This window comes from Euleptes europaea, chromosome 2 (assembly GCF_029931775.1).
Source record: "Euleptes europaea isolate rEulEur1 chromosome 2, rEulEur1.hap1, whole genome shotgun sequence".
Lineage (NCBI taxonomy): Eukaryota > Metazoa > Chordata > Lepidosauria > Squamata > Sphaerodactylidae > Euleptes > Euleptes europaea.
Genome location: NC_079313.1, coordinates 58965587 through 58992163, shown reverse-complemented (window position 1 = coordinate 58992163; position 26577 = coordinate 58965587). Strand labels below are relative to the sequence as shown.

General features: G+C 42.1%; 1 protein-coding gene across 1 annotated transcript in view; it reads left to right on the top strand.

Moving 5' to 3' along the window:
- The window catches only part of TNNI3K (TNNI3 interacting kinase), a 232099-nt gene extending 205774 nt beyond the window's left edge, over nt 1-26325 (top strand). The window contains exons 23-25 of the mRNA XM_056845668.1: nt 2927-3096; nt 21873-21952; nt 26192-26325. Of these exons, the coding sequence (XP_056701646.1) occupies nt 2927-3096; nt 21873-21952; nt 26192-26268 (327 nt within the window). The 3' untranslated portion in view covers nt 26269-26325. The remainder of the gene's footprint in view (nt 1-2926; nt 3097-21872; nt 21953-26191) is intronic.
- The last annotated feature ends 252 nt before the right edge of the window (nt 26326-26577 follow it).

The following is a 26577-nucleotide window of genomic DNA, read 5'->3' as shown; positions in this document are numbered from 1 at the left end:
TCTTTTCTTGTTGTTGTTTTACTTTCTTGTTTGTTTAGGGAAAGTAAAACAGTATATCACCAGTAACCATGTGGTCTCACAGGAGACCCACATAGCTACTGTGATACATTGGCAGGAGTTCATATGTGATGCAGGAGGAAAAGCAATATTTAGGAAGCTAAACTCATCACTTCTATCGGCAAAGTGACCCAAAGGTAAAGTTTAAAGGAGCAAATGTTGGTAAAGGGTGGGAAATTTTCAGAATCTTTATTGGCTACATGAAATAAGGACACTTTTAGTTCTTCCCTCTCCCTTTTCAGAAAATGTTCCTTTTGATGTTCCTTTTGAAAAGCATAATGCTCTGAAACAAGATTCACTCTTCTGCAGTTGTACTTTGGCACTCCTTAGTATTGTTGCTATATATTAATATATATTCCCTTTTTATTAAAAAAAAGTAAAACCAAAAAGATTCACTGTTGTCTGAATTAAGAGTCGGGATTTTCAGTCCGTGGTTCTTCATTTGTATATGTGAATGTTGTAAACTGTTTGAATGAATAACCAAAGAACTGATCAGAAACAAGCATAATGCCTGATCCTTGCATATAGATATAGGTATCAATAGTGGCATCAATATAAAGTTATTTTTATGATGATAGTTTTTTATGGTCAGTGTGTCCCTTGAAAATGTCTGCACATGGTGAGATCCAGCAGTTACTTCATATTATAGCTACTCTGAACATACTAAGACAAACATTCTTTGACTCTGTTTGAGAGGAAGCAAACCTCGTGGCCCCATCCAGATGCCCTTATGGGCAAAGTAAATGTCTGTATCCAGGATCTCCTTTCAGCCTGGCCCTGGGAAGCAGTTTCAGGGGGATCCCAGGTAATTCTGGTGTTGTGTCCATTCTTTCATTATTTCCTACATGGGAAAGATGGGAAGAGAAGGGGATGGTGTACACAAATCTAACTCCCTCTCGTTTTGGATTTTTGTTCTGTCTAGAATATTAATTGGAATTTTAAGTAGAAAGCTTAAAATTTAAAAGAACATCCTTTTAAAAATACTAAATATTTACCCTGTGGATCAGATGGGAAATATTGCTTTCAGCGAGGGAGAATGTTGTCTGTTGAAATGTTGAGCATATAAAGTGTGTGTTATGTTATATAAACAGGTAATACCACATGCTGAACTACTTACAACTAATGGACTCCAAACTAGCAGAACCAGGCCTCAGAAAGGCCTAACTCTGTTTACTTCCCTCTTTTTTTCTAGGCAGCAGTCCTGGTTTCCAGCTATTACAAAAGCAGGAAACAGAGTTTTCATTGGTATTGACATAAGAAGGCATCAGTCAAATGGCTAAAGTGTAGGGTTGCCAACCTCTAAGTACTGTTAAACAAATATACAGCACCAGCTCAATAATAAATATATCAATCCTCACTTTGGTTTTCCAAAACCCACTATGTATTAGCGTATATGGAAAAAACAGAACTCCAAACATAAATTGTAAGAAAAATCAAACAAGGTTACATCACCTGGTTAGTGCTTCCAAGAAATCAGAATGATTACATCACCAATATATACTTATAAGAGCATCTAACCACAGAACTGAATATCAGAATTGATTACAAAAGAAAGAAGGTTACATCACCAGGTACATATTTTTAAAAGAAACAAAACAAGAAACCAGTCCACGTATCCCCCAATGAAGGTAGGAATTTCAACAACCTTAGAGGTACAACAGTCCAAGGTAAGTTAGTGTTTCCAAACTTAAAGGTTCAACAGTCCAAGGTAAGTGAGTGTTTCCAAATTTCAACGGGTAAGTAAATCTTTCCAAAGCAAAGAAGATTCCAGTCCTTTCTCATTTGGAATCCTCTTTGCTTTGGAAAGAGTTACTTACCCGTTGAAATTTGGAAACACTCACTTACCTTGGACTGTTGAACCTTTAAGTTTGGAAACACTAACTTACCTTGGACTGTTTTACCTCTAAGGTTGTTGAAATTCCTACCTTCATTGGGGGATACGTGGACTGGTTTCTTGTTTTGTTGCTTTTAAAAATATATACCTGGTGATGTAACCTTCTTTCTTTTGTAATCAATTCTGATATTCAGTTCTGTGGTTAGTTGCTCTTATAAGTATATATTGGTGATGTAATCATTCTGATTTCTTGGAAGCACTAACCAGGTGATGTAACCTTGTTTGATTTTTCTTACAATTTATGTTTGGAGTTCTGTTTTTTCCATATACGCTAATACATAGTGGGTTTTGGAAAACCAAAGTGAGGATTGATATATTTATTATTGAGCTGGTGCTGTATATTTGTTTAACTGTGGTTTATTCAGCACACGTATTTATTGTTTAACCTCTAAGTACTAGCTGGAGATTTCCTGCTATTACAACTGATCTCCAGCTGGTAGAGATCAGTTCACCTGGAGAAAATGGCCACTTTGGTAATTGGACTCTAAAGCACTGAAGTCCCTCCCCTCCCCAAACCCCTCCTTCCTCAGGCTCCACCCCAAAAATCTCCAGGTATTTCCCAACCCGGAGCTGGCAACCCGACTAAATGGACAACATTCCACTAATAATTAAAGTGACTCTACTTGATTTAATGAAAAGGAAGTCATCCCGGTTTCTAGCTCACAACCAGAAAAAAAGGGGTGAAGGGCCTTTCCCTTTCCACATACAGAGGGTGAAAATGAATGTGATTCCATTCCCTTAAACAACAAATATCACAGAGTGCCTTTGTACAGGTTATTATGACTGACGTCCCCTTGGCAACCAATTCTGTATCAATGACATTGAGCATGATGAGACCAGTAGAAATAGCAAAGAAAGTGCAGCAGGGTACTTGTGACATACTGCAAGTGTCGAATGCTGCTGTCAGCCCTTCTGGCAAGACTCTCCAGTTGTCATAAGTGGATACTGACAATGTCCTCTTTTTTTTCAATCCAGCTAATGTCTCCAGCCTCCAGCAACAGCAGCGGTTCTCTTTCTCCTTCCTCTTCATCGGATTGCCTGGTTGCTCGAGGGTGTCCTGGCCGTAGCCATGTTGCTGCTCTGCGTAGCCGCTTTGAGTTGGAATATGCCGTGAATGCAAGAGCGTATGCTGTGTGGTCTCAAAGGTAAGACACAAAAGGAAGAATTCCTTCCTTGACTCCAGTAGGTTATAAGAGCTGCCTGGAACTTATTCTTCACTGTTCAGATAAATCTTAACATCTAGCAGAAGTCATCTGAAAGCATCAGAGAAATGAAATGACTCTTTCTTCAGGGAGACAAGCAACTTACTTTTAGAGTGTCATCCCACTCAGGAGATGTAAGTTGCAGTAGCACCAGAAAAGCTAACACTTCCCCACTACCACCACCACTCTGAGTTCTAGATAGTCTAATGCAGACAAAAGCCAAAAGAAAGAAACTGGTAAAATATTTTGTGTAAGATCTCCTTTGCTCATAGCATAAATTCCGTAATTGCTGGATTTTCGGTTTTCCTTTTCAACATGGATCCATTTCACACCAGTATTTTGTCTGACCTGAAATGGAACTGATATTGATTATCCCTGCCACGTGCTCTCTTTCACTCTACTTACTTCGCACCCCACTTCCCATTTTGTGAAACGTACCAAGGCAAATGGAACAGCAAGAAGAACTCCAAGGGATGCTGTGGGAAGGACCGAGGCCCCAGTTTCTGCAGTAGGGCCAAGAGATTCTATGGTAGGTGCTTGTGCAGGGTGCGAGGATACTGAGAAGCTTCAGAAATTTAATTGCTATGCTTCCTGGCATCCATGGGCATCTCACTTCTCATAATTTGCACTATGGGGAGTGCTGTCAGGGTTTGTCCTTAACACAGGTGCAGGAATTGACACAGGAATTGAAGTCCATGAGGCGTGGCTTGTCCTGGAGCCTAAAGGCCCATCAGACAACCCAGACCTAAACTAGAGTCTGATTAATTTTTTTGGTTCAACGCTAGATTTCAGACAAATTAAACCAGTTACTCCATATTGTTTCTGGAGAGGTCTAGCCAACATTTATTTACACATTAGACTGATGACAGATTTGCAACTGAGAAGGAAAATTGTGGTACCTTCTGCATAGATGGCTGTTTGCAGGAAGCAGCTTTCACGTGGTTTGGACCTATTTGAACCATAAATATGTCTTTTGGTTGTGTGGTAAAAATCAACCTGAGCCACATTGACTCGAGTGAACTCCCATGCCACAACAGCTCTCATATAATTGAACCTCATGCAGAATCCTACGTCATTGAACCCTATGTGGAATGTTACCACCAAAAAGGTGGCAGCATTCCACCTCAGATCCCTGCAGGTGCATTTACAACTGTTTATGTAGCCTTAAAACTACAAAACCTGCAATGCAGTGTAACTCTGACTGAAACGTATATACGCCAACACATCAGAACTGATTTAAAACAACATTTTATATGAAACAGCACCCTAGATGAAAAGGGATCCACTCTGGAACGTAGAGGCTTTGGCTTATCATATTAAAAATATTAATTTGAATGCAAATAGTCATCAAAGGAACAAGAAAGAGTGACAACAGAAGTGAAGGGGAAACAACTGGGGTGGGATGATGTTAGAGGGAATCTTGTATTAGTTTCTCTTTTGTGCTGCAGCAGATAATAGATTTGCATGAAAAGAATGAGCGAGTGACACATTTAGGTTACAATATAGATACCCAAGAGGGCGAGAAAAGTAGTTATCACAGCAGCCTCCCCGCTACTGTAATTTAATGTTCATCTCAGTGTGCCACCCAAGCTCATTAGCTTGCTGAAATGGGTTCCTGCATAACCCAAAGGGTTACAGAACAGTTCCCCCTCTAAAATTCTGTGCAATACAAATTAACTAACTCATCCTATAAATAGAACATTGAAAGAGTTACCCAGAGGCAAAATATAAAATAAAATGAAGATGGTTTTTTGCAGTATCAGTGTTTTTTTTTCTTTCAATTATACAACATACTGAGATGATTAATGACCTAGCTTTCTAATGACAATAGTTTCTCGAGGCTTTAATTTTTTAAAACATACAAATTGAGAGGCAGGGGTGTGATTCTGTAGAATGTTCTCACATCTGTTACACTCCATTGTTACATTTTTCATCTCTTGCAGTCAGGTTTAACTGCCCAAAGTAGGGTGCTACACTCATTGTAGAAAGACCTTTGCTTAGCTAATTTCACTGTGTACCCCCTCAACCCCACAATTAAGGGGGCACGGCATGGGTTAAAACTCAAAGAACCCCTTTAAATGTATGTTAGACTTTGGGGCAAGCACCCACGTTTCTCATTCTTCTCCCGTGTCTTTGCCCCCACTAGCACACTATTAGAAACTGCTTTTGAAGCTCCCCAATTTATAAAATGAACTTTCTGGCAGTATGTGGAGGATGTTGTTGCAACAAGGAAGGCCCAAGATGGAGAGGCAGGTATCAGAAAGAAAAGGTTGTAGGTATTCAAAACGAGCACTACTTTTCGTGCTCGCCACATTTGTTCATCTCAGTTTTTCGGAATACCACCACCACGTGGTTTGCCTGCTTATACTTGTTATTTGACAATTCCTCGTCTTTCTAGAGCCTTCTGTTTAGCTAGACTGAATGCAAACCCCTCTATGGTTATGCAGGGCAGAATTCTGAACATACCATACCCAGACAGGACCTGTCCTTGCTCTTCTGGCTCTATTGATTCATTAGCTCATGCCCTCTTGGAATGCCGCTTCTGTGAGGAACTTCGATCACGTTATATCTCTCCCCTTTTAACATATAAATCTAATGCATCTGTGTCTGACATAATGCCTTTTTTATTAAGTGACAGGGATCCCAAGGCTACATTGTCAGTGGCAAGATTTCTTTCAGTCCTTATATCCCTCAAACATTAGATTTACGCTGCTCAAGGTCAATGGATCAATGATTCTTTTGCTCGAGGGTACAGGACCACCACCCTGGAAAAAGCTACCCCTTGTATTCTTGAAAGAGAGGAGAGTTAAACCACAGTTCAACAACTGCCATGCACTTAGAAGCTTTTCATCATGACTGGTCTGGATCAGAATGGATGCTAAGAAGGTTAGAAAAATAGTCTGTGGTCAATAAAAGGTGCAGTTATTTGTATACCTTTCTAAGCCCTCTTCCAGGGTGCAGTTATTTGCATACCTTTCTAAGCCATCTTCCCCAAAGGTACCCTTGTTACCTTATTACTTCTCATTGGGGTGTGGGGGTGCCCTCCCCCAGTTACACTATATTCGAGTAAGAAGGATGCAAGGAGTTTCGGGTGATTTGCTATGGCTTTGGGCTAATGCAATAAAACTTATACGATGCAAGGAAACTCTGGCCAATAAGGACAAAAGGCAGATATTAAAGAAAGGGTGGAGCCACACACCTAATGCAATCATATTAGCCGTGATCACTGTGGCAAGATTCTGGAAGGAAAACAATGTATTCATTTTAAAGGGGATCCTGTTAAACACAGCATCTGCCTGAACTTTTGAAGAGCTACTATTAAAATTACAAATAGCCCCTCTTCCTGACGTGTTGTGGTTGGCTCTGCCTCCTGTGACAGCCATTTTGTGGTTGATTCCACCTCTTTTGGCAGCCATTTTATGATTGCACCAACCACCCAATATCAGAATTTCCAAGGTACCTACGGGCTTGAAAAGGTTGGGGATCCCTGGTGTAGGACATTGTTTGAATTAGCAGGCTTTGAAGGATTATTGGAAAGCACATTAAAGTTCTACTCCCCCAAAAGTTTTGCTTTGTCTCATGCTAAAGTCCAAACCAGTAACTTTATAGCTAAAAGCAGAGTGAGAAGATGGTTGGGACAGAGGGATAGTTTCTCCACACTGGATTCATGAGAGCTGTTTTGTGAATGTGTGCTTCTTTCAGAGAAAAGGAGCACAGGCAGACATGTGTCTAAGAACGTAGGTTCATGAGATAAGACCTGCTGCCTGAGAAAGGGGGTGAATTTATTTCTTTATCTACTTCAGTTGAACCCCACCTTTCCGTCCAACAGGAACCTGAAGTGACTTATATTGTTCTCCTTTCCTCCATTTTATCCTTACCACAACTGTGTGGGGTGGGTTAGGTTGAAAGTGTGTGACTCACCCAAGGTGACCCAGAAAGCTTCCACGGCAGCCTGGGGCATCCAGATCCTAGTCGAACACTCAAAACACTGTATCACAGTGATATAGAGAAGTAATTTTAGTTAGAATTTGTTAGACCTGCATAAAGGAGTATTCAAACTTCCTCAGATGTGTTGTTCATGACAACTGAAATTTTTGAGGCATCTTTGTGTTGCCTGGACGTATGTAGAGATTCCAAGTGTAGAAATGCAGTTATCTCATTATGTGCCCTGGGAAAGGGAAGAGGCTTGAATCTAGGAAACAGCAAGGCCTTCTATGAAAGATTGATTTCCTCCCACAGTGTGACCTTTGACTTTGATGATAAATGGCTCTTTTTATTTCAGGGTATGCAATGATACAACTGACACTAAAACCATTAGATTGCCTCCTACCCAACTTCCTTCAAAACATTGTGCGGGACTCTTTCTATTACATTGGTTCTTGTAGGTTATCCGGGCTGTGTAACCGTGGTCTTGGAATTTTCTTTCCTGACGTTTCGCCAGCAACTGTGGCAGGCATCTTCAGAGTAGTAACACTGAAGGACAGTGTCTCTCAGTGTCAAGGGTGTAGGAAGAGTAATATATAGTCAGAAAGGGGTTGGGTTTGAGCTGAGTATTGTCCTGCAAAAGTATTGTCCTGTAAGTATCAAGATAATGTGCTAATGAGGGTATGGTATGTTAATATGGAACCATTGTATCCTGAAGTGATCTGTTAATGTGTGTAATCCAAAACTAATCTGTATGGCTATTGTTGAATGTTGTCTTTGTCTGGAGGTTTTTCAGGGCAGGAAGCCAAGCCCTGAAAAACCTCCAGACAAAGACAACATTCAACAATAGCCATACAGATTAGTTTTGGATTACACACATTAACAGATCACTTCAGGATACAATGGTTCCATATTAACATACCATACCCTCATTAGCACATTATCTTGATACTTACAGGACAATACTTTTGCAGGACAATACTCAGCTCAAACCCAACCCCTTTCTGACTATATATTACTCTTCCTACACCCTTGACACTGAGAGACACTGTCCTTCAGTGTTACTACTCTGAAGATGCCTGCCACAGTTGCTGGCGAAACGTCAGGAAAGAAAATTCCAAGACCACGGTTACACAGCCCGGATAACCTACAAGAACCAATGAACTCTGACCGTGAAAGCCTTCGACAATATCTTTCTATTACAGATTAACTCTGTGTCCTTTGCAGTCACCCTTACTATTTACAAAACCATGAAAGAGAGGAAGATTCAAGAAAAGTTAGGTTAAATTCATGCCCATACCTCAGGGAGAGGCTAGTATCAAGAGCATTGGGAAAGTTAATTTGGTTCAGATTTGTAAAAGGTTGCAGTGTTTTGGGTTTTCTTGTCCCCATTTTCCTGGCTACTTTGATAGATGTTTAGCATTTGCCTCCATTTTTCTCTAAAAGGTCACTTTTTCTTTGGCCAAAGGCAGGATAAATTTGTTCACAATGTTCATACATTATTTTTAATATGAATTACTATTGTCACTGTGTAACACAAGACACATGAGTACATGGCCGTAAGACCAACAGAAAGGCTTGGGATGAACTGATCTGAGCCCAGGGTTTTTGTTGTTTTTTGTTGATGTTATTCCCTGGTCCAAGTCCAGCATTCATGATATTGACTGCCATCTTTGTTATAAATGGGGAAAATAGTTTGAGTTTTACCTCACTTTCTCCCACACTTTTTCCTCTGGCTCAGGCTGATAGCATTTGGCTTCCCCTGGCGTCCAGACACTGGCACTTCATATGTCAGCAGCAAGCAACCCTATAACAACACCAAGCCTGCCAGTCCCTTAAGCAAAACCACTTTGTCCTTTCAACAAAGCTAGTAGGACCTTGAGATAACATTTACATCCAGGCTGGAAACATTGGGCGGAAACGCATGGTCGCTTGAGCCTCCTTTATTCCCTGTTTCAGCTAGGATTCAGCCAGGATCGAATGCATGCATTTTGCCAGATGTGCGTTCGATCCTGGCAGAATCCTGCCTGAAACAGGGAATAAAGGAGGCTAAAGCGACCATGTGTTTTCACCCTTTGGTCTACCTTTACGCCGGCCATCTGTGTTCTACTAACAGTAACAAGTCATTGAACATAACTGTGTTGAATGGTGAACATTCTGTCGCATGGATAACTGATTGAGTTGCCCTTTTTTCATGTCATGGTTTTATGTGGTAGATTAACAGGCTCTACCCAGAAAAATACTTGAAAAGTAAGTGAAGTTGATGACACGTTACTATACAGTTTAGTGGGATTCAACAAATCTAATTCTATCATCCTGTCAAGTTCTACAAAATAAAGGCCTTGAAAGCATTTTTAAGAGAATCCTTAAACAAGGCCAGAAGCTATGAATTCATCTGTAGAATATGGTTTCTTTGACTGGTGACAGACCTTTGTTTTCTTTGGGTCATGTGAAGTAAATAACATCCCCAATGACTCGTTATGTTTCTACAAAGTTCATCTTCTTTCTCAACTTTGAAAAGAGTGTCAGCATCATAGAACCATGGCTAATGATTTTAAAAAAAAACACTCAGAAGGATTTTCAAGGTTTATGCAAGCAAATGCACTGAAGGCAGACCAAATGAACATCTGTTTTCCAAAGCCCAGGTTTTTATGGAACATTTAAAAACTAACAGCCTTTTTTACTCTCTCCACTGAATATCAGTTTTGGTCTGATAGATGTACCGGTAGTCTCTCTGTCATGCCTGGAAGAGTTCAAGTAGATTCTCTGTGCTTGTAGATCTAACACTGACTGTTGGATGTGAGAGTTTGCTGTACTGTCACCCAAGTTTCTTTATGTGACTTACACACATGCAAAAAAAAAAATTAGCACTAGGCACACATTTCTTTTCAGAGATTGTTTTCATGGAACAGCTTCATGTTTCACTTTGCCTGGAATTTTGCTTTGCATAGAAGTATAATTTATCAACTTGCTGCCTATGCAAGCTTATTCAGGGAAGATTTAGCTTTCCTATACAATATTATATATCATGAGATTTTGTGATGGGACCTCTTACAGCAGTTGACAGGAACTATTTTGATATCATGGAATGTTTGCAAACATTCCAGCTGCTCAGGAAATGAAATTTTGAGTGGCAGGCTGAAGACTGGAAAGATGAGTAAGAAGAGGCTGCCCATCTGTTACCAGGCTGAGTTTAAGGTATTGGCTATCACATACAAAGTCCCTCATGGTTGTGGCCCATCATATTTGTGGCACCACCTCTCTCGCTATGCTCCACCATGACAACTTTGCTCAAGTCAGCAGGGGCTTCTGCAGGCATTAACCTGCAAATGGGCAAAATCAACAACTGCTCATACATGTGCTTTCTTCATTGTGGGTTCCACTTTGTGGAACGGCCTGCTCGAAGAGGTCAGAGGAGCTCTCCCGCACCTGGCCTTCTGCAAATGATGTAAAACTGAACTACTCATCAGGGCTTTTCTGTGTAGGTAATAGGGTTACATTGTACAAAATGGTTCACAAACTTACTTGGAGAAATTATTGGGACTGTGGTCTATACTGCTGTGTTTAGCTTATTGTAAGTAGGATCCTATTTATGTAATTTCTGTACTGCTTAATGTGTCATGCTATGCTTCAGTTCTTTTTGGTGGTTCCACACTTCTGAAATCCTAATGCATTGGTTATTGAATGTCTCGTTTTTTGTGGAGCCCCGTGATGCAGAGTGGTAAACTGCAGTACTGCTGTCCAAGCTCGGCTCATGACCTGAGTTCGATCCCAACGGAAGTTGGTTTCAGGTAGTCGGCTCAAGGTCGACTCAGCCTTCCATCCTTCCGAGGTCAGTAAAAATGAGTATCCAGCTTGCTGGGGGTAAAGGGAAGATGACTGGGGAAGGCACTGGCAAACCACCCCGTAAACAAAGTCTGCCTAGGAAACGTCGGAATGTGACGTCACCCCATGGATCAGGAATGATCTGGTACTTGCACAGGGGACCTTTACCTTTACTGACTCACTATGTGTAATCTTCCTTGAGTCCCTGTGAGAAATACAGACTATAAATAACATAAATAAATCAATAAAGAAGCACCTGAAGAGCATGGAGAGAAGAAAGCAGTACTGAAGATGTGGACTTGAAGAAAGGGGAGGCTAAAAATGGCGAATGTAGGGAAAGCATACACTGAGCTTAAGTGGATACATGCTTTTGGTTGGAAGCAGCTAAAAATGGGAGTGATAGGCAGGCAGCATTAGTGGCTGATGGTCAGGATGACTAAAGAAAGAAGGAAAGAGTAGACCGAAAATCAAGGGCTTGAAAAGATGTATGGTAGAAACAAAGAACTGCTAAATAAAGGAAGGGCCAAGGAGACAACGGATCTACATGAAGACCTCACATAGAGAGGAAGAGCTGTGTACAGTGGTTAAGAAGAAAGTACACGCTCACGATTTAGAACCTGGCAGAAATTGGGCTAAGAAGCCAAAGAGGATAGGTGACAGACTGAACATGACAGCACTCCTAAATTTTAAGTGTTCTTTCTTGAAGAGTGTAGAAGGAGCACCTGGGCTCAACAGGAGACATTCTTTCGGCACCCATTATGCATTGTCTTGGAATGGCCCACAGCTCCAGCCTAAAGCACAATAAATTCTGCAGGAGTTGCTCTGCTGTGTTGATGATCCCAACTACCCTCTCCTTCCTGGGTTTTGTGGAAGAAACGCCTGCATAGACTAAGAGGCATTTCTGTTAAGGCTAAATATGTCATAGCATCTCTGATAAGGACCAGGGCAGTGGGAAAGCCAGAGCTTCCAGTACTGTTCCAGCTCCTCATTTGTAAATGAGAAAGCTCACATTTCAATGTTTATCTCTTTTAGAGCCACCTAACTATTCTGACACTCTATGAATGACAAACATATCATTTACATAAAGATGCTTGGGTCTTACACACAGACCTTCAGACTTGTTAGGCTACTTCTACATGACTTCGAAACCTGAAATTTGATCTATTAGTTCAAGATATAGATTACTTTTTAAAAGCCATCTAGTAAATGGCAGAATTGAACATCACTTTCTGGAGGGCTCAAGCATAACCCAAAATAGTCCAGGCTTTTTTCACAACACTCAGAAAACTGAGATTCAGCAACATGTAGCTCCAGACCCCCTAATCCCTACAAAAGTCTAACTGGGGGAATCTTTTTTCACATCTAATTCTCAAACCCTAACTGTAAAGTTCATCTTGGAACAGGCATTAACACCTCAGCACAATACTGGGGGGGGGGGAATCTTAGTCTTGGGGTAATGGTGAAGGCTACCTTTGATGGCTGATCTTCATTTGTGCCACCCTCCAATCAACAACAAATTTCCCAGGGTGCTGGTTCCATGGCTTGTTTCCTCCGCTTGTTAGGCTTCTTCTCTCATTACTCTAACATGGTTAAACATTCTTGAGCTCACTTATCTTTGATTTGCTGTGCACCATGAGTCACTGCCCAGGCACATCAGTCTCTGTCACACAACATCCTTGGTGCCCAAATAGTTTGATAACCCTTTGAGGTCCATCTGCTCATAAGTGATCAGCAAGACATTTTCTTTGGATTTCCTGGCTGCCTGTCCTAATTATTGTACAAGTACCTATACTTTTTAATACAACCCCTACTGAGTTTTCAGACCTTAAACCAGAAGGGAATCGATGGCCACATTGAAGATGTGATTCCAAGTGTGTACAGGTACTGTTTTAAATAGGGCAGGCACCTCTCAGCTGGCAGCCTTGGGTAGTAATATTCTAACAGCGCATTCCTTAGGCCAAAGGCACGCTGCCGCAGCGGGGCCAGGCGCAGCAATGGCGCAGCTGGGAGGCCTCCTAAGGGGCAGGTCGTGAAATGGGATGGCCCCCTAAGGGGGAGGAATGCAGGGGGAAGGGCGGGGGTGCGAGGGAGGCAGGGAGAGCAGGGCGGGAGTAGAAGGGCAGGAGATTTCCTGGAGGAATCGGGAGAATGGCAAATGGACGGGCCCAAGGGCTCGGCCACAGGATGCCATGTATCAGGAGCACCACCTTCGCCTGTCCCCACAACCCTCCAAGTTACACCCAAGCACCACTCTTTCCCTTGACAAAAGCTCCAGGTTGGGGTGGGGGCTTGCAGCAACACACACACACACTGACTGAAAGAAGGGCTGGGAAGGCAACTCTCAGGCGCACCATCCGGGGGACTGACATAAGTGCTTTTTACACCGGCGCAAGGCCCCCTGAGCCTCCTAATCACTTTCGCCACCCAAGCTCAGGAATGTGCTGTAAGTTTGCTAACCACCCAGCTGTTTCGTCTAGGAGCCATGGCCACTGGCTTGGTGCTAATGAGAGTAAGCTGTGAATGCTCATTGCATCATGCATAGTTCTGTCTCTGAGATGGAGCACAGCAGATGCTCGGGGAACCTGCCATTTGGAAAAGCACCATCTCTTTTTATGCCCCAGCAGCCTGACCCTACTGCAGCCCAACATACACATCAGATTGTAGCTGTACAAGGACAGGATTCAGGGGAGGCCATTTCGTAGCATATGCTATTTATGGAGAGCCTTAAAAATGCTGCATGGTGGACTTTAATGAACCACAAGAAGCCAGTAACCATTGAAAGGCAGTGGGCTTAAGAGCACCAAGAAGCTTGTTTAGCAGCAGGGAGACTAGCTTGCAACAGCTCAGCTTTAGGAACTGCTGCCTGTACTTTCGACACGCCAGACTCCAAATGAGGCAGCTGTTCCAAGCAGGTATAAATAAAAGATGTGGTGTTCCTATGGGAACCTTTGGCATATTGGATTACCTATTCCCCTGCTAGAATTTCCTTTCAGTTAAGTTTCTCTGTGAAAACCCTATACTTTGGAGTGTGCTTTTACAACACTGAATGTGGAGTTGTTTATTTCTAACTTTATATCTGTTGCCATGATGATTTTCAGTCTACAGAAGTACCCCTTGATTAGATGGTCTGAAGTCACCAACTAGCCACCCTGCTATGATGCCTCCTAAGCGCACTTGAATTCAGAATGGCAGTGCCTCTATAGAGGAAAAAGCAGGGGCTGTGGCTCAAGAACAGCATCCATGTGTTGCCTGCAGAAAGCGCCAGGTTCAATCCTTGGACTTCCAGTTAGAGTAGACAACGATGAGAAGGGGCTGTGATTCAGCAGTAGAGCATCTGCTTGGCATGTAGAAGGTCCCAGGTGTAATCCCCAGCATCTCCAGCTAAAAGGATCTGGTTGATGACGTGAAAGATCTCTACCTGAGACCCTGGAAAGCTGCTGCCAGTCTGAGTAGACAGTACTGGCTTTGATGGACCAGTGGTCTGATTCAGTATAAGGTCACTTCACATGTTCATGTGATCTAGATCACTGGTTCCCAACCAGGGGTCCTTGGACCCCCAGGGGTCCGCGAGAACTAAATTAAGCTCTGCGAAACAAAGTTATAAACCCATAATAAATTAATATTTTCAATTAAAAGTTATCTATTATAAAAATATATATTCAAATATTTTTCTAAGTTTAATGTTTAACTAACAGTTATGATTAAAGTTTATTTTCAAATTCTCAGAATTTTTATTTTGAACCTTGGGGTCCCTGCACCGAACAAAAAAGTCCTAGTGGTCCCTGGTCAAAAAAAGCTTGGGAACCACTGATCTAGATGGACAAGCAGTCTAATTTAGTATTCGGTTTTCATTCTGCCTGTTCTCCAAAAGAGATCAGGGCCACATACATGGACCTCTCCCTCTTTTATCATCCCAATAACCTCATTAGGCTAGTCTGAGAGAGTCTGAGCAACTCGTTACTCAGTGAGCTTCATAGCAAAGGTCTATTAAATGTGCAAAAGTGTGCAAATAAAGAAGCAGTGCAAAACAGGGATCATCTTCATTAACTTTCTAGTGCAGAAGCTTACTTTGTTTACTGGCTAGTTTGTTGAAGCATGCTTGGTTTATTTGCTGTGAAGTTTCCAGCAGGAATTTAAAACAATTCTTTGAAATTCTGCCTGCCTCCTCAAAAACCAGCTTGTTGGGTGCTGTTTATTGGCTAGAGATATAATTTAAGAAACTGTTATTAATTTCTATGAATCAACGTCATTCCAGCCTATTTTGCTGGCAAAATGATCATTCTCAAAAATCTACATTCTGTTGACTGTAGGTTGGGCCTTGTGTAGCCAGAAAACAACCTGCTTCTGGGATTTTGGACTTTGGAGTTCTATCTGGACTTTATTTCTTTAGTCTGGACAGGTAACATCTGGTTCAGAGGATGAAAGCCCAAATAAGTATTCTAGGTCAGATGTTAATCTTTATTGAGTAATGACTAGTTAGATTGGTCAGCCAGAACTAGGGTTGCCAGATACCAGGTAATGTCAGGCAATTGCCTGCCAATTAAGGGGGCTGCCTGCCACCACTCAGGTGGCCGGCGGCTCTAGCTCTAGCACATTCCTCCAAAAACTCTATGGTCCCGACCTGAGGCCTTTTGCATGAGTGAGTCAAAGTGAGGTCTCTCTCTGTCTTGAGCAGGCATTTGGAAATCCAAGATAGCAAAAGCCCATGTTTCCCTCAAGGTGAAGCATTTTTTTAAACTTGTAATTCCTGCTGATTTAAATGGAACCTACTTCCCCATAACTGTGTTTAGGATTGCAGTTAGACAACTAAGGTTGTCACACTTAAGCCATGGGTATGCTTTTGCTTATAAGATGCATAAAATTCATTCACAGACCAAAGTATCAAGTCATAATGCTCCAATATAACTGAGACTTCGGATGGGGGAAACAGAATGAAAATGTTATCTGGCATTTCCAAAGAAAAAATGTCTTTTCTTCTTATGTGTTTGCATGAAATTGCCATTATTATTTTACCTTACTGGGCCTTAGTTTTGCCGTATGTAGGATTAGAATAATATTGAGCTTTCCTAATATGCATTTGGAGGCCACAATCAGTCAGACAGCTGTTAGCAGTGATGTACTGCCTTAGCCATTGCAACTTGTAGCCATTGAAAGACTCATCCTCCATTAATTTATCTAATCATTTGTAAACTCTGTGTTGCTGTTGTTAGAAGTATGCAGGACTCAAGCACTGGGAGAAAGGGTGATGTGAATGGGTGGAAATGGGCAGCTGAAGATTTTTATGGCATGTGTGTGTGTGTGTTAAGTGCTGTCAAGTCGCCTCCGACTCATGGCGACCCTGTGAATGAAAGTCCTCCAAAATGTCCTATCTTTGATAGCCTTGCTCAGATTTTGCAAATTGAGGGCTGTGGCTTCCTTTATTGAGTTCATCCATCTCTTGTTGGGTCTTCCTCTTTTCCTGCTGCCCTCAACTTTTCCTAGCATGACTGTCTTTTCCATTGACTCTTGTAGTCTCATGATGTGACCAAAATACGATAGCCACAGTTAGTCATTTTAGCTTCTAGGGTCAGTTCAGGCTTGATTTGATCTATAACCCACTGATTTGTTTTTTTGGCCATCCACGGTATCCGTAACAATCTCCTCCAACACCATATTTCAAAGGAATCTATCTTCTTCCTATCAGCTTTCTTCAATGTCCAGCTTTCACACCCATACATAGTAATAGGGAATATGATGGCATGAATTAATCAAATCTTGGTTGCCAGTGGCACATCCTTACACTTCAAAATCTTTTCTAGCTCCTTCATGGCTGCCCTTCCCAATCTCAATCTCCTTCTGATTTCTTCGTTGCAGTCTCCTTTTTGGTTGATGGTGGAACCAAGGAATTGAAAGTCTTGAACAATTTCAATTTCCTCATTGCCAACCTTAAAGTTGTGTAATTCTCTTGTAGTCATTACTTTTGTTTTCTTGATGTTCAGCTGTAGTTCTGCTTTGGCACTTTCTCTTTTAACTTTCAGCAGTAGTTGTTTCAAATCTTCACTATTTTCTGCCAATAATGTAGTGTCATCGGCATATCTCAAATTATTAATGTTCCTCCCTCCAATTTTCACTCCACCTTCACCTAAATCTAATCCAGTTTTCCAAATTATATGTTCTGCATATAGATTGAAGAGATAGGGAGATAAAATACATCCTTGTCTGACAACTTTGCCAATTGGAAACCATTCCGTTTCTCCATATTCTGTTCTAACTGTGACCTCTTGTCCAGAGTACAGGTTGCGCATCAAAACAATCAGATGTAGTGGCACACCCATTTTATGGCATAGAGCTAAATAAATAACATCACCTGGTAACTTCTGCAGATCAAATTGATATTAAAGGGGCAGCAAGAGGGACCAGTTTAAAAGCTGATAGCCCTATTATCCACATACAGAGTTAAGGAAAGCTTTTCCTTGCTTGATAAGGAAAAACACTGAGGGTAAATTTAGATTTTGTATGAGTATGCTTTTGTAAACATTTCTTTGCAGTTAAGAGATATCCTGATCTTGTAAAAAATTGCTGGAATACATCTCAAGCATCATTCTGAGAAGTGAACTTCTGTGTTCTGCAGTTTCAATTTCACTGAAGTGTCACTTTTAGGCTACAGTCTTAAGCATACTTACTAGGAAGTAAGTCCCATTGGACTCAGGGGGCTTTACTTCTGAGTATGCATGCCTAGGATTGCACCATTAGTGTTCAGGCTTTCAATGGCTTCCAGCCGGAACCTACAGGTGTTCCTGATTCATTCTTGAATGTTGTGTGTCTGATTTGTGTCCACTGGGAATTTGACAGCTAGGACTGGGTGCCTCTTTGGACACATAGCTACTACTTTAAACATTACTGGACTTCAGCCATTTGCTGGGTGTATAGCTGATAATTCCCTGTTAAGCATTCTGCTGCAAAGGAACAGCCTGCCCTACAGGCCATGGAGTGTTTGATGGTATCATGTTAAGGTGATGTCATATGTATGCAGAGATGGTAGCCAGGGTATGCAGAGATGGTAGCCAAAGTATGCTGTACCCCACATAAAATTTGGTTAAAAACTGGTCTTTTGGATGCATGATATTACAGATTCAATTAAAAATGAGAACTGGTTTTTAAAATAGGAGTATTTCAGGGCTTTTTAAAAAATCTGTGGTGTATTGCTCTAAAAGTGATAGTTTTTCAGACTTCACCCAGCTGACCCACCCATCTCTGGGCCATCTAAAATCCCCCTAGCTCAGGATATATTTTTCAAGATCTCCATAATCCATACACAAGATATCCATAAGATACTGTCACAGGAGTATTATGATTAATGCTTAAATGGGTCAAGATATAACTTTTTATTTAAGGAAAGTGTTATAAAGCTGAGACTAAAAATAACCTTAATTAAGTGATAAAGAATAACTTCTGACGCTAACAATTTGTAGACACTAAAATACACATAGATAATTGAATTTAGCAGCAGGATTATAAAATTCTCAGGAAATTATTGATTTCATGTTTGTTCCTCTGAAACCTGGACATATGTCAGACCCACCTACTGAAGATGGCTGGCTAATATTGTTGTAACGATATATACCAATATACCTAATTCTCAATTTGTTCAGATCTGTGGATATTTACTAGAGTAATGAACAGACAAGATGGATCTGTCTACAAACCTCAGAAAAGCCCCCAGGTCTGCAGAAAAACCTTAAATAAATAAAAAATACGGTAGGGAATTTAAAAAACACCAAAATAATAGAAGCAGTGCCTGTAACTTTGAAAAACAAATGCCCTACAGCAGTATGGCCAGATGAAGCCTTGATTTCTGTCAGTAAAAGGCAGGGAGTGGGATGACAGCCTTTTCCAGGGCTGTATTGGCCTTGGAGAGAGGACTCACTGAGGCCGGGCCTTGCTACTATGAGACCTGCCTGACTAGGGTTGCCAAAATCCAGGTGCTAGCTGGAGATCTCCCCTCCCCAAACCCCGCCCTCCTCAGGCTCCACCCCAAAAACATCCCGTCGGTGGTGAAGAGAGACTTGGCATCTCTTGCCTGACTCACCCGGGCCCTGCTGTTTACTACTGTTCAACAGCAGACAGTGACTCCGGTGTGGTGCAGTAGTTAAGTGTTTCAGACTAGGGTCTGGGAGACCCAAGTCCCCACCCTGCTGTGGAAACTCACTGGGTGACTTTGGGCCAGTCACACACACTCAAGCTAACCTACCTCACAGAGTTGTTTTGGGGATAACATGGAGGAGAGAGAAATAATGTAAGCTGCTTTGGGTCCACAATGTGGAGAAAGGCAGGATATAAATGAAGTAATAAATATAGCTGAAGTGGGGGGGAATAACGGGGGGGAATATAGCTGAAGGAAGATGGGGGAAATAAAAGGCTGGTTGAGAAGGAAGCAGGGAAAGGTGAGGCAACCATGGCTGCCAAGTGGAGGGAGAGAGGAAATAGTGTGGGCAGGGGATACAGGAAAAAGAGAGGTACCCCCCACAAGTCCTTGAAGGACCCCCTGTTTCAATTAGTTTTGTGCAACTGGGCTGGAATTTTCCTGGGGAGATGCTACCAGGAGGAGGGAAGGAGGGAAAGCTGAAGACAGTAGGCCAGATAAAGGAAGGTATGTTGGTGGGTGGGTGGGAAGGATAGAAGATAAGAAAGGCCACACTGGATCAGACCAAGGTCCATCAAGTTCAGCAGTCTGATCACACAGTGGCCAACCAGGTGCCTCTAGGAAGCCCACAAACAAGACAACTACAGCAGCATTGTCCTGCCTGTGTTCCACAGCACCTAAGATCATAGGCATGCTCCTCTGATCCTGGAGAAAATAGGAAGAGGAGAGAGGCTATGAGGACCGCCACGGGTCCCCCACTTGTGTGTGTGTGTGTGTATAAAGCTATTTTGACCAATATCAGTGCTGCATTGACTGAATTTTGTATTTAACCTTGACCCTCATTAGATGTTGTTGCCTGCACACACTTTAGCTACTATACATTAGTTTTCATTTAAATAAATGTGACTCTGAATTAGTGACAGAGATGAAGTAGGGCTTCTCTAAATAGCTTGGACGAATAAATGGATTTTATTAAGCAAATAAATGAACAAACTATTTCAATTCAGCAGAGATCCTGCAACACTATCAATATGAATTTCTTCTGCCTCTAACCACAGAGTGGAAATACATGGCATGCAGAACATGGATGAAGAACATCTTGAATGCCATATTGCATTGTAGGAGTATTTTTCTTTTGGATTATAAATAGGATTTACATTAAAGCCCAGTCTGTACAATTGTTGCAATTAAAATAATTGCTTGTTTCCAGAAGCCCACTTGCTTAAAAACTGCTCAATATTTGTTGGCAAATACTATTAGCTAATGAAGGGGCCTTTATGTGCAGAGTTTAAAGAAGAGCTTTGCCAAAGAGTAGGACAAGGATCCAAAGAAGTGTGAAATTAATTGTTCCCCGATGTGGTTTCTATGTTTTGAGCAGCCACGTGGTAAGTTATAATTGATACATGGGGGGAGGGGTCTGCCATTTTTTTAAAGGCAAAAATGCAATTCGGATTGGATTGGCTGAAAAAATAGTACTTTGGACTCCAACATTAATAAAGTATCAAAATAAACAGTTACCACTAGGAGGAAAGACTGATCTTGCCAGATCTTGGAAGTTAAGCCGAGTCAGTACTTGGAAGGGAGACCACCAAGGAAGTCTCTGCAGAGGAAGGCATTGGCAAACCACCTCTGTTTCTCACTTGCTTTGAAAGCCTCTTGCTGGGGTTGCCATAGGTCAATTGCAACTTGACAGTCCTTACATTATGTACGTAAACAGTTACTATTCCTGAGCTTCGTTTTCTGCTTTGGTTTCACTCTTTGTTATGAAAATATCCTACAAAGGAAGATACATCGCTGGATGGATAAAAGTAGTCAGACGTTACACAAGGGACACAGTGTTAATTTTCAAAGTTGGACTGTTTATGGGACAGGTATTTTTAAATTATTAAAATGTTGTTTTATTTGTGCAATAAAATCATTTAAAAGATATCCAGAGAAGTTTTAGACAAGAAAAATGGGTGACATTAGAATCTGCTAGGATGCAAAGGAAAGGTAAAATATTATCATTGCAATACCACAAGGCTCCTTAGCAGAAAAAATATATTTATATGGCATTATCTCCATTTGAATTAAGGGGATTGATTTCCAGGAAGGCATGTTTAAGAATACATCTTCAGTACTCCTACAGGGAGGGAAAAGCCAAATTAAAATACAAAATTCTTACCTGCCATCAGTTAGAAATTTCCCGTATCAAAATCACCAAGAAAGATACATTTCTGGAAATAATCTTGGATTTCTCCTTTCAGCCACAACTTTGTGAAAGCTACTTCCCATTTGGTTCTTTCAAAGTACTTCAAATAACTGTGTACTTTACCATGTAGTAGAAGAGACATGCTTTTGTGAAACTCCTAGATATTAACAAGCAGGGCAGTTTCTGTTCACTGGGCATACTCAGCATCTGTTTGCTGGTTATCTGAGAAGATCTGATACAGGCAGACTTAACCTGATCGTTTCTGAGGACAGAGGAACAAATTTACAACAAGCAACATTGGGATTCACTTCAGAGGGCAACTTTCACTTTCTCAACAAAATTAATATACATGAACTTGATAGCACAGGTGCAGTTAAAATGTTTCTAATATACTGGGTTTGTTACCTAAAATTGCTACTAAAATCAAAAGTATACCAAGTATCGTGGGGAAAAACTAAAGATTTATGTGACATTATTTTGGAAACGTTCTTTCTCTTGGGGTAGGGGGTGCAGCATGTTCCTTTTCTTCCAGTGCAATGATTTCACTATAAAAGTTATGCTTTATATAGAGTTCACTAAGTTTCTTTTAAAGTATATTGTGTATGTAAAGAAATGGATTTTTTTTTTCAATTCTATGTAATCCCATCAATTTTACAGCACGGGGCAACATCCTTCTCAGGGCCTTTCATTAGAAGAGATGAGGAGAAATTTTCAGTATCCACCTATTGACCGAAATGGTAAGTTCTCAGATTAACCAAAGATCAATTCTGTTAATGGGCTGATCCTTTTTATTTATAATGAAACAAGCGCTAATTAATCATAACAGTATACTGAAAATTGTAAAAATAACTTTATAATGAGGTTTGGGAATTTTGCTGCTACTGCTAACTGTACAAGTAAAAGAGGTAACAGCACTCCAAAATTCAGGAATCTAACCACACCTAAGGTTCTTCAGGAATATTTCAACAATTTCCATGTACCTCTGAAAGCAGTTTGACACATTGTATTAGTTATGTTTACGTGCAAGATATTTTAAATGTCCATCTAAAAATGTAATGAGACTATGACAATCATGACTTTGGAGACATATCAGTAGTTTCATAGATCTATGGGTTGGATCCTATGACTCCCTTCCACTGAGGAAGTTTTCTTCTGATGGAGCAGACTTCTGCCAGAGCAAGGCTCCTTCCACTGGAACAAATCCCCTCAGATAGCAGAAAGGAATCATAGGATCAGATCCACCATCTTATACTGTTATAAACAGCTAAGGGTCATGAGAATGCATCCAGGTTTGAGCTTGGAGTGCAAAAGAAAACGTGATGGTCTAATGATAATTAGTTGTGTTCAGCTGTGCTGAGCAATTGTCGTGTAAAGAAGCTGGAATCTAGCATTCTTTGATCCACTGTCTTCTAATTGTTTGTTGCTGTTGTTTTTTCTATATCCATTTGTCATATCCTGATACGCCATTGCCATTAGAGTACGGTATGATGTCTAGGAAAATGGGAGCACTTCTCATTGTGGTCTCTAGGCAAAAAGGCTTCAGGTTGTTTCAGCTCTGTTTCAGATTTCTGAAGTCCAGACTCTATTGCACTGTTCTATTGGACATCCCTTGCTATTGGCTGTATTTGACTTACACCATGTCATCTGCCTTGATTCTCGATAAGAAAGGTGGACTATAAATAATCTAAATAAATAAATAAGGGAGCTGGAGGCTAGAATCCTGGAAAAGCTTAAACAGAAGTACTTTATATATCTTGGACTTGCACTTTTTCTTGATATCCTTGCACAAGGTAGCTTTTCAGAAGCAAAGGACATAGTTGCACAAATAAATTCTCTCCTCCCCAGTATCTAAACTCAACATGTACTTGTGCAGTCATGGCAGCTTGTGAAATCTAGCATGCATTTTTGCCACCAATAAGCACTATTAGCTTTTGATGCCATGAAGTCTAATAGGGAAGATTCAATCCTTTCGAAGCCCTCCTCAATGCCTTTTATTGGAAGAGATGGGATAAATTTTCAGTGACCACCTCTCAGAAGCTTATGGTTTTCAGCTTCTGTGACAGCTAAACTGTTTTAAAGGGCAATGCTAAGCAGTGTTACACCTTTGAGGACCCAGTGCCAAAGGGCTGGGGAGATGGTGAAGCAAAACTACAATATGTGCAAGAAACAACGGACACCTTGCTATAGTAAAATGGCCACAAGTTTATTAATTACAGCTGACAGAGCCTTAGTGCAGCATGGGGCACCCAATCTAGGCATCAGCCAACCCACCTGATGGCTGATGAACCAACCACCACCCCCAGCCCGCCTGCTGGTGGACATCATGGGGATGGCAGGATCCAGGATTCCATATGGGCACCAACCACTGCAGGGTTTCCCCTGCCATTTGAAAGCAAGCTAGGCATGTCCCCTGCAAGCCCTCCTTCCAAAATCCCATAAGGGGTCCCCAAATATGGGAGTAATGGGCAAACAGGCTGTGCTTCCTCCCAAAATGGTTTCCGCTCCATGCTGATACCACCACAACAGACAGGTGAGGAGCCCACCCAGCTCCCACCAAAGCTCCTACAGCTGCAGTCAACCCTGCAATTCATGCCGAACCCCATGCAGCCAGATGTCCTGGCCCCACTCCAAGAGATGTACACCTTCCAGATGGAATAGTGCCTCATGACAAAAGGAAATGATGGAGACCCCCCCCCCCCAAGTCCTTGACAACATGGCCCACCATGACAACATAGCTTATCCTGTCCACATATACCTTGTCTAGACAGCAGGCACCGTGCCAAAAGCATCTCTCCAACATGTTGGACCAAAAATGCTACGTGCTGGGGCAGTCAGGAAGACAGAGACCACAGGTCACCCTCTGCCATTTGTGTTAAATCCAAGCCCTTATGAGTGCCAAGGTCATTCTCACCCAGCTGGATGACAAGCACATCGGGAGGGCCTGCTCCGGTGGACACGATGAAGAATTGTGGGAGCGAGTGAGTTAAAGCATTCCCTCACCCCTAAATGGTGGCTGGCCCTTGAAATTGTGAGGGCAGGAGACCTTGGGGTGCAGCTCAAAGCAACCTGAGAAGAACAGGCCAACAGGAGATGATGATTCTGTGACCATAGGCAGATGATGAGAGGGAGGGCATCTTGGCCATCTTCTGGTCACTAGGGGTGTGGAGGGGGGAGGTAGTTGTGAATTTCCTGCATAGGGCAGGGGGTTGGAGGTGGTCCCTTCCAACTCTATGATTCTAGGAGGTTGGAGTGAATGCTCAGCAGCACTGCTTAAAGCCTGGCTGCCCCTGGCCACCAAACCTCCTGACATGGCTGCCCTCCCTGGCCCCAGATGAAGATGGTTGGCAGGGAAGTAGGAATCCCCTGGAGGAAGCGGCCTCCAACACCTGCACTTCTTGGCTCCAGTTCTGGAAGCTTCTCTGTCCTGTGCTGACTCTCAGCTCCTACACATGAAGCCAGCTGGGTGACCCTAGGCTAGTCACAGTTGTCTTAGAGCTCTCTCAGCCTCACTTACCTCACAGGGTGTCTGTTGTGGGGAGGGGAAGGGAAGGCGATTGTAAGCCAGTTTGGATCTCCCTTAAGTTTTGGAGAAAGTCAGCATAAAAAAACCAACGCCTCCTCCTCCTCTTCTCCCAACAACTCTTCTGCATCCCACGCTGCTTCCAGCCACTGCTTTCTTTAATTCTAATGCTGCTGCAGAGGCTCCTGTTGAACATCACAGAGCTGATTGAGCCCAGGGGTGTGACAGGGCCCTTATTAACCGTGCTGGTTGGACCAGAGGCAAGACTTCTTCCCAACGGTCCGCCCATCCAGGCCCCACCCTTGGCCACACCAGGCCATGCCTGATTGGGCAAGCCTGGGAAAACAGATGACACAGTGGGCTTGTGCCACTGCAGAGGCTCAAGGAACGTCAACTGGTCATGGTGCCTGGCACAGATGGCTCAGTCACCTGAGTCACTCTTCTCCCTGCCCCCATGGGCCCACAAACAGCCCCAGGTGAGTCCAGGGATGCTTGCTTCTAAACACATTGATGACAATAGATTTAGAAAGGTGCAACACTGATCATTATTATATTGTTAGCACTGAGGCTTACACCAAGTACAAGCAGCAGTATCCTAAACAGGGAACGACACATTTTGACATGGAATACCGTGAGTGTGCTAGATTTGAACCAAGATGCTTTGGTGCTTTGATTTGGGATTGATCCATGTGCAGCACATTTCAAGCTGCAACTGGGTTAGCAGACGTGGGGTCACAGGTCAGTTATTGTGCAGAACTAGGTCCTTTCTCCTCTTTTTGGATATGTCTTTTACCTATCTAACTTTTTACATTTCAGAGTAATATCTCCAAATTTTTGAGTTGGTATTGAAAAAGTCTCAGTGACTAGGTTAGGCTGGCAAATGTTATAGCAACATAATAGTAGTAGTAATCGCTTTGGCCAGTGACCCAGATGATAAAGGAATAATAGCAGCCCTTAATAGGCAACCCGGTACTTGTCGTACAATTGTCATGATAATTGTCCGGGATTAAGGGTGTAATTATTTCTGGCAGGCTGCTTATTGTTGACTGTCGGATTCCCTATTCAAGGTCAAAATAGGTGTTAAAAAAAGAGAAAGAAATCAAATATAAATTTGACAGTGCATTGCAATATCCTGGTTCCAGATTTGTCAGTCATTGGTATAAAAGCTGTTGTGACTACCCTGCGCATGAATGGCAGTACATCCGTATTTCATATCTGACTGGTAACGTTTTTCTTCAGAGAATAGTTATTAAACTTGGAGGGGAGGGGATCGGAGGCAGCAGAGAGATTTCTCTGAAACATTTCATCTGTAACGCATCTGTGGGTTGCTTATTTAGCTGGATGTGCCGCTCATATTGTCTTTTGCAAATATGGTTACAAACTGAGACGGGAGGGTGTTGCTGGGCTGGAAGGCGTTTGTGACTCGCACACCTGAGCTTCTCTTTGCCTGCCGCAGGTTACGTGTCGGATCCCATGAGTACGATGCGATTTCATTCCTGCAGCAACAGTGGCAGCTTTGAAGACAGCGGCTGACAGCAGGAGCTGTCTACCTGAAGAGAGAGTCTCCACGAACTGGCAGCCACCGTACTTTCTGTGTCCCCACTGCAGCCCCTAGTCATTGTACATCAGAGCCCTGCCGGTGGCTTACTTATTTACTTATTTACTGATTGCTAACGCTTCTGCCATAAATTATTCTTCAACCAACTCTTTCTGTACTCGTAACATGAAGGTGAGGGGGAAATAAATCAACTGAAGTTGCAGAGTTTGGAACTGCATTGTTTGCCTTGGGAAGGGACCACATGGAGGCCAAGTAATGCAATTTGGAATATATTTCCTCCATTA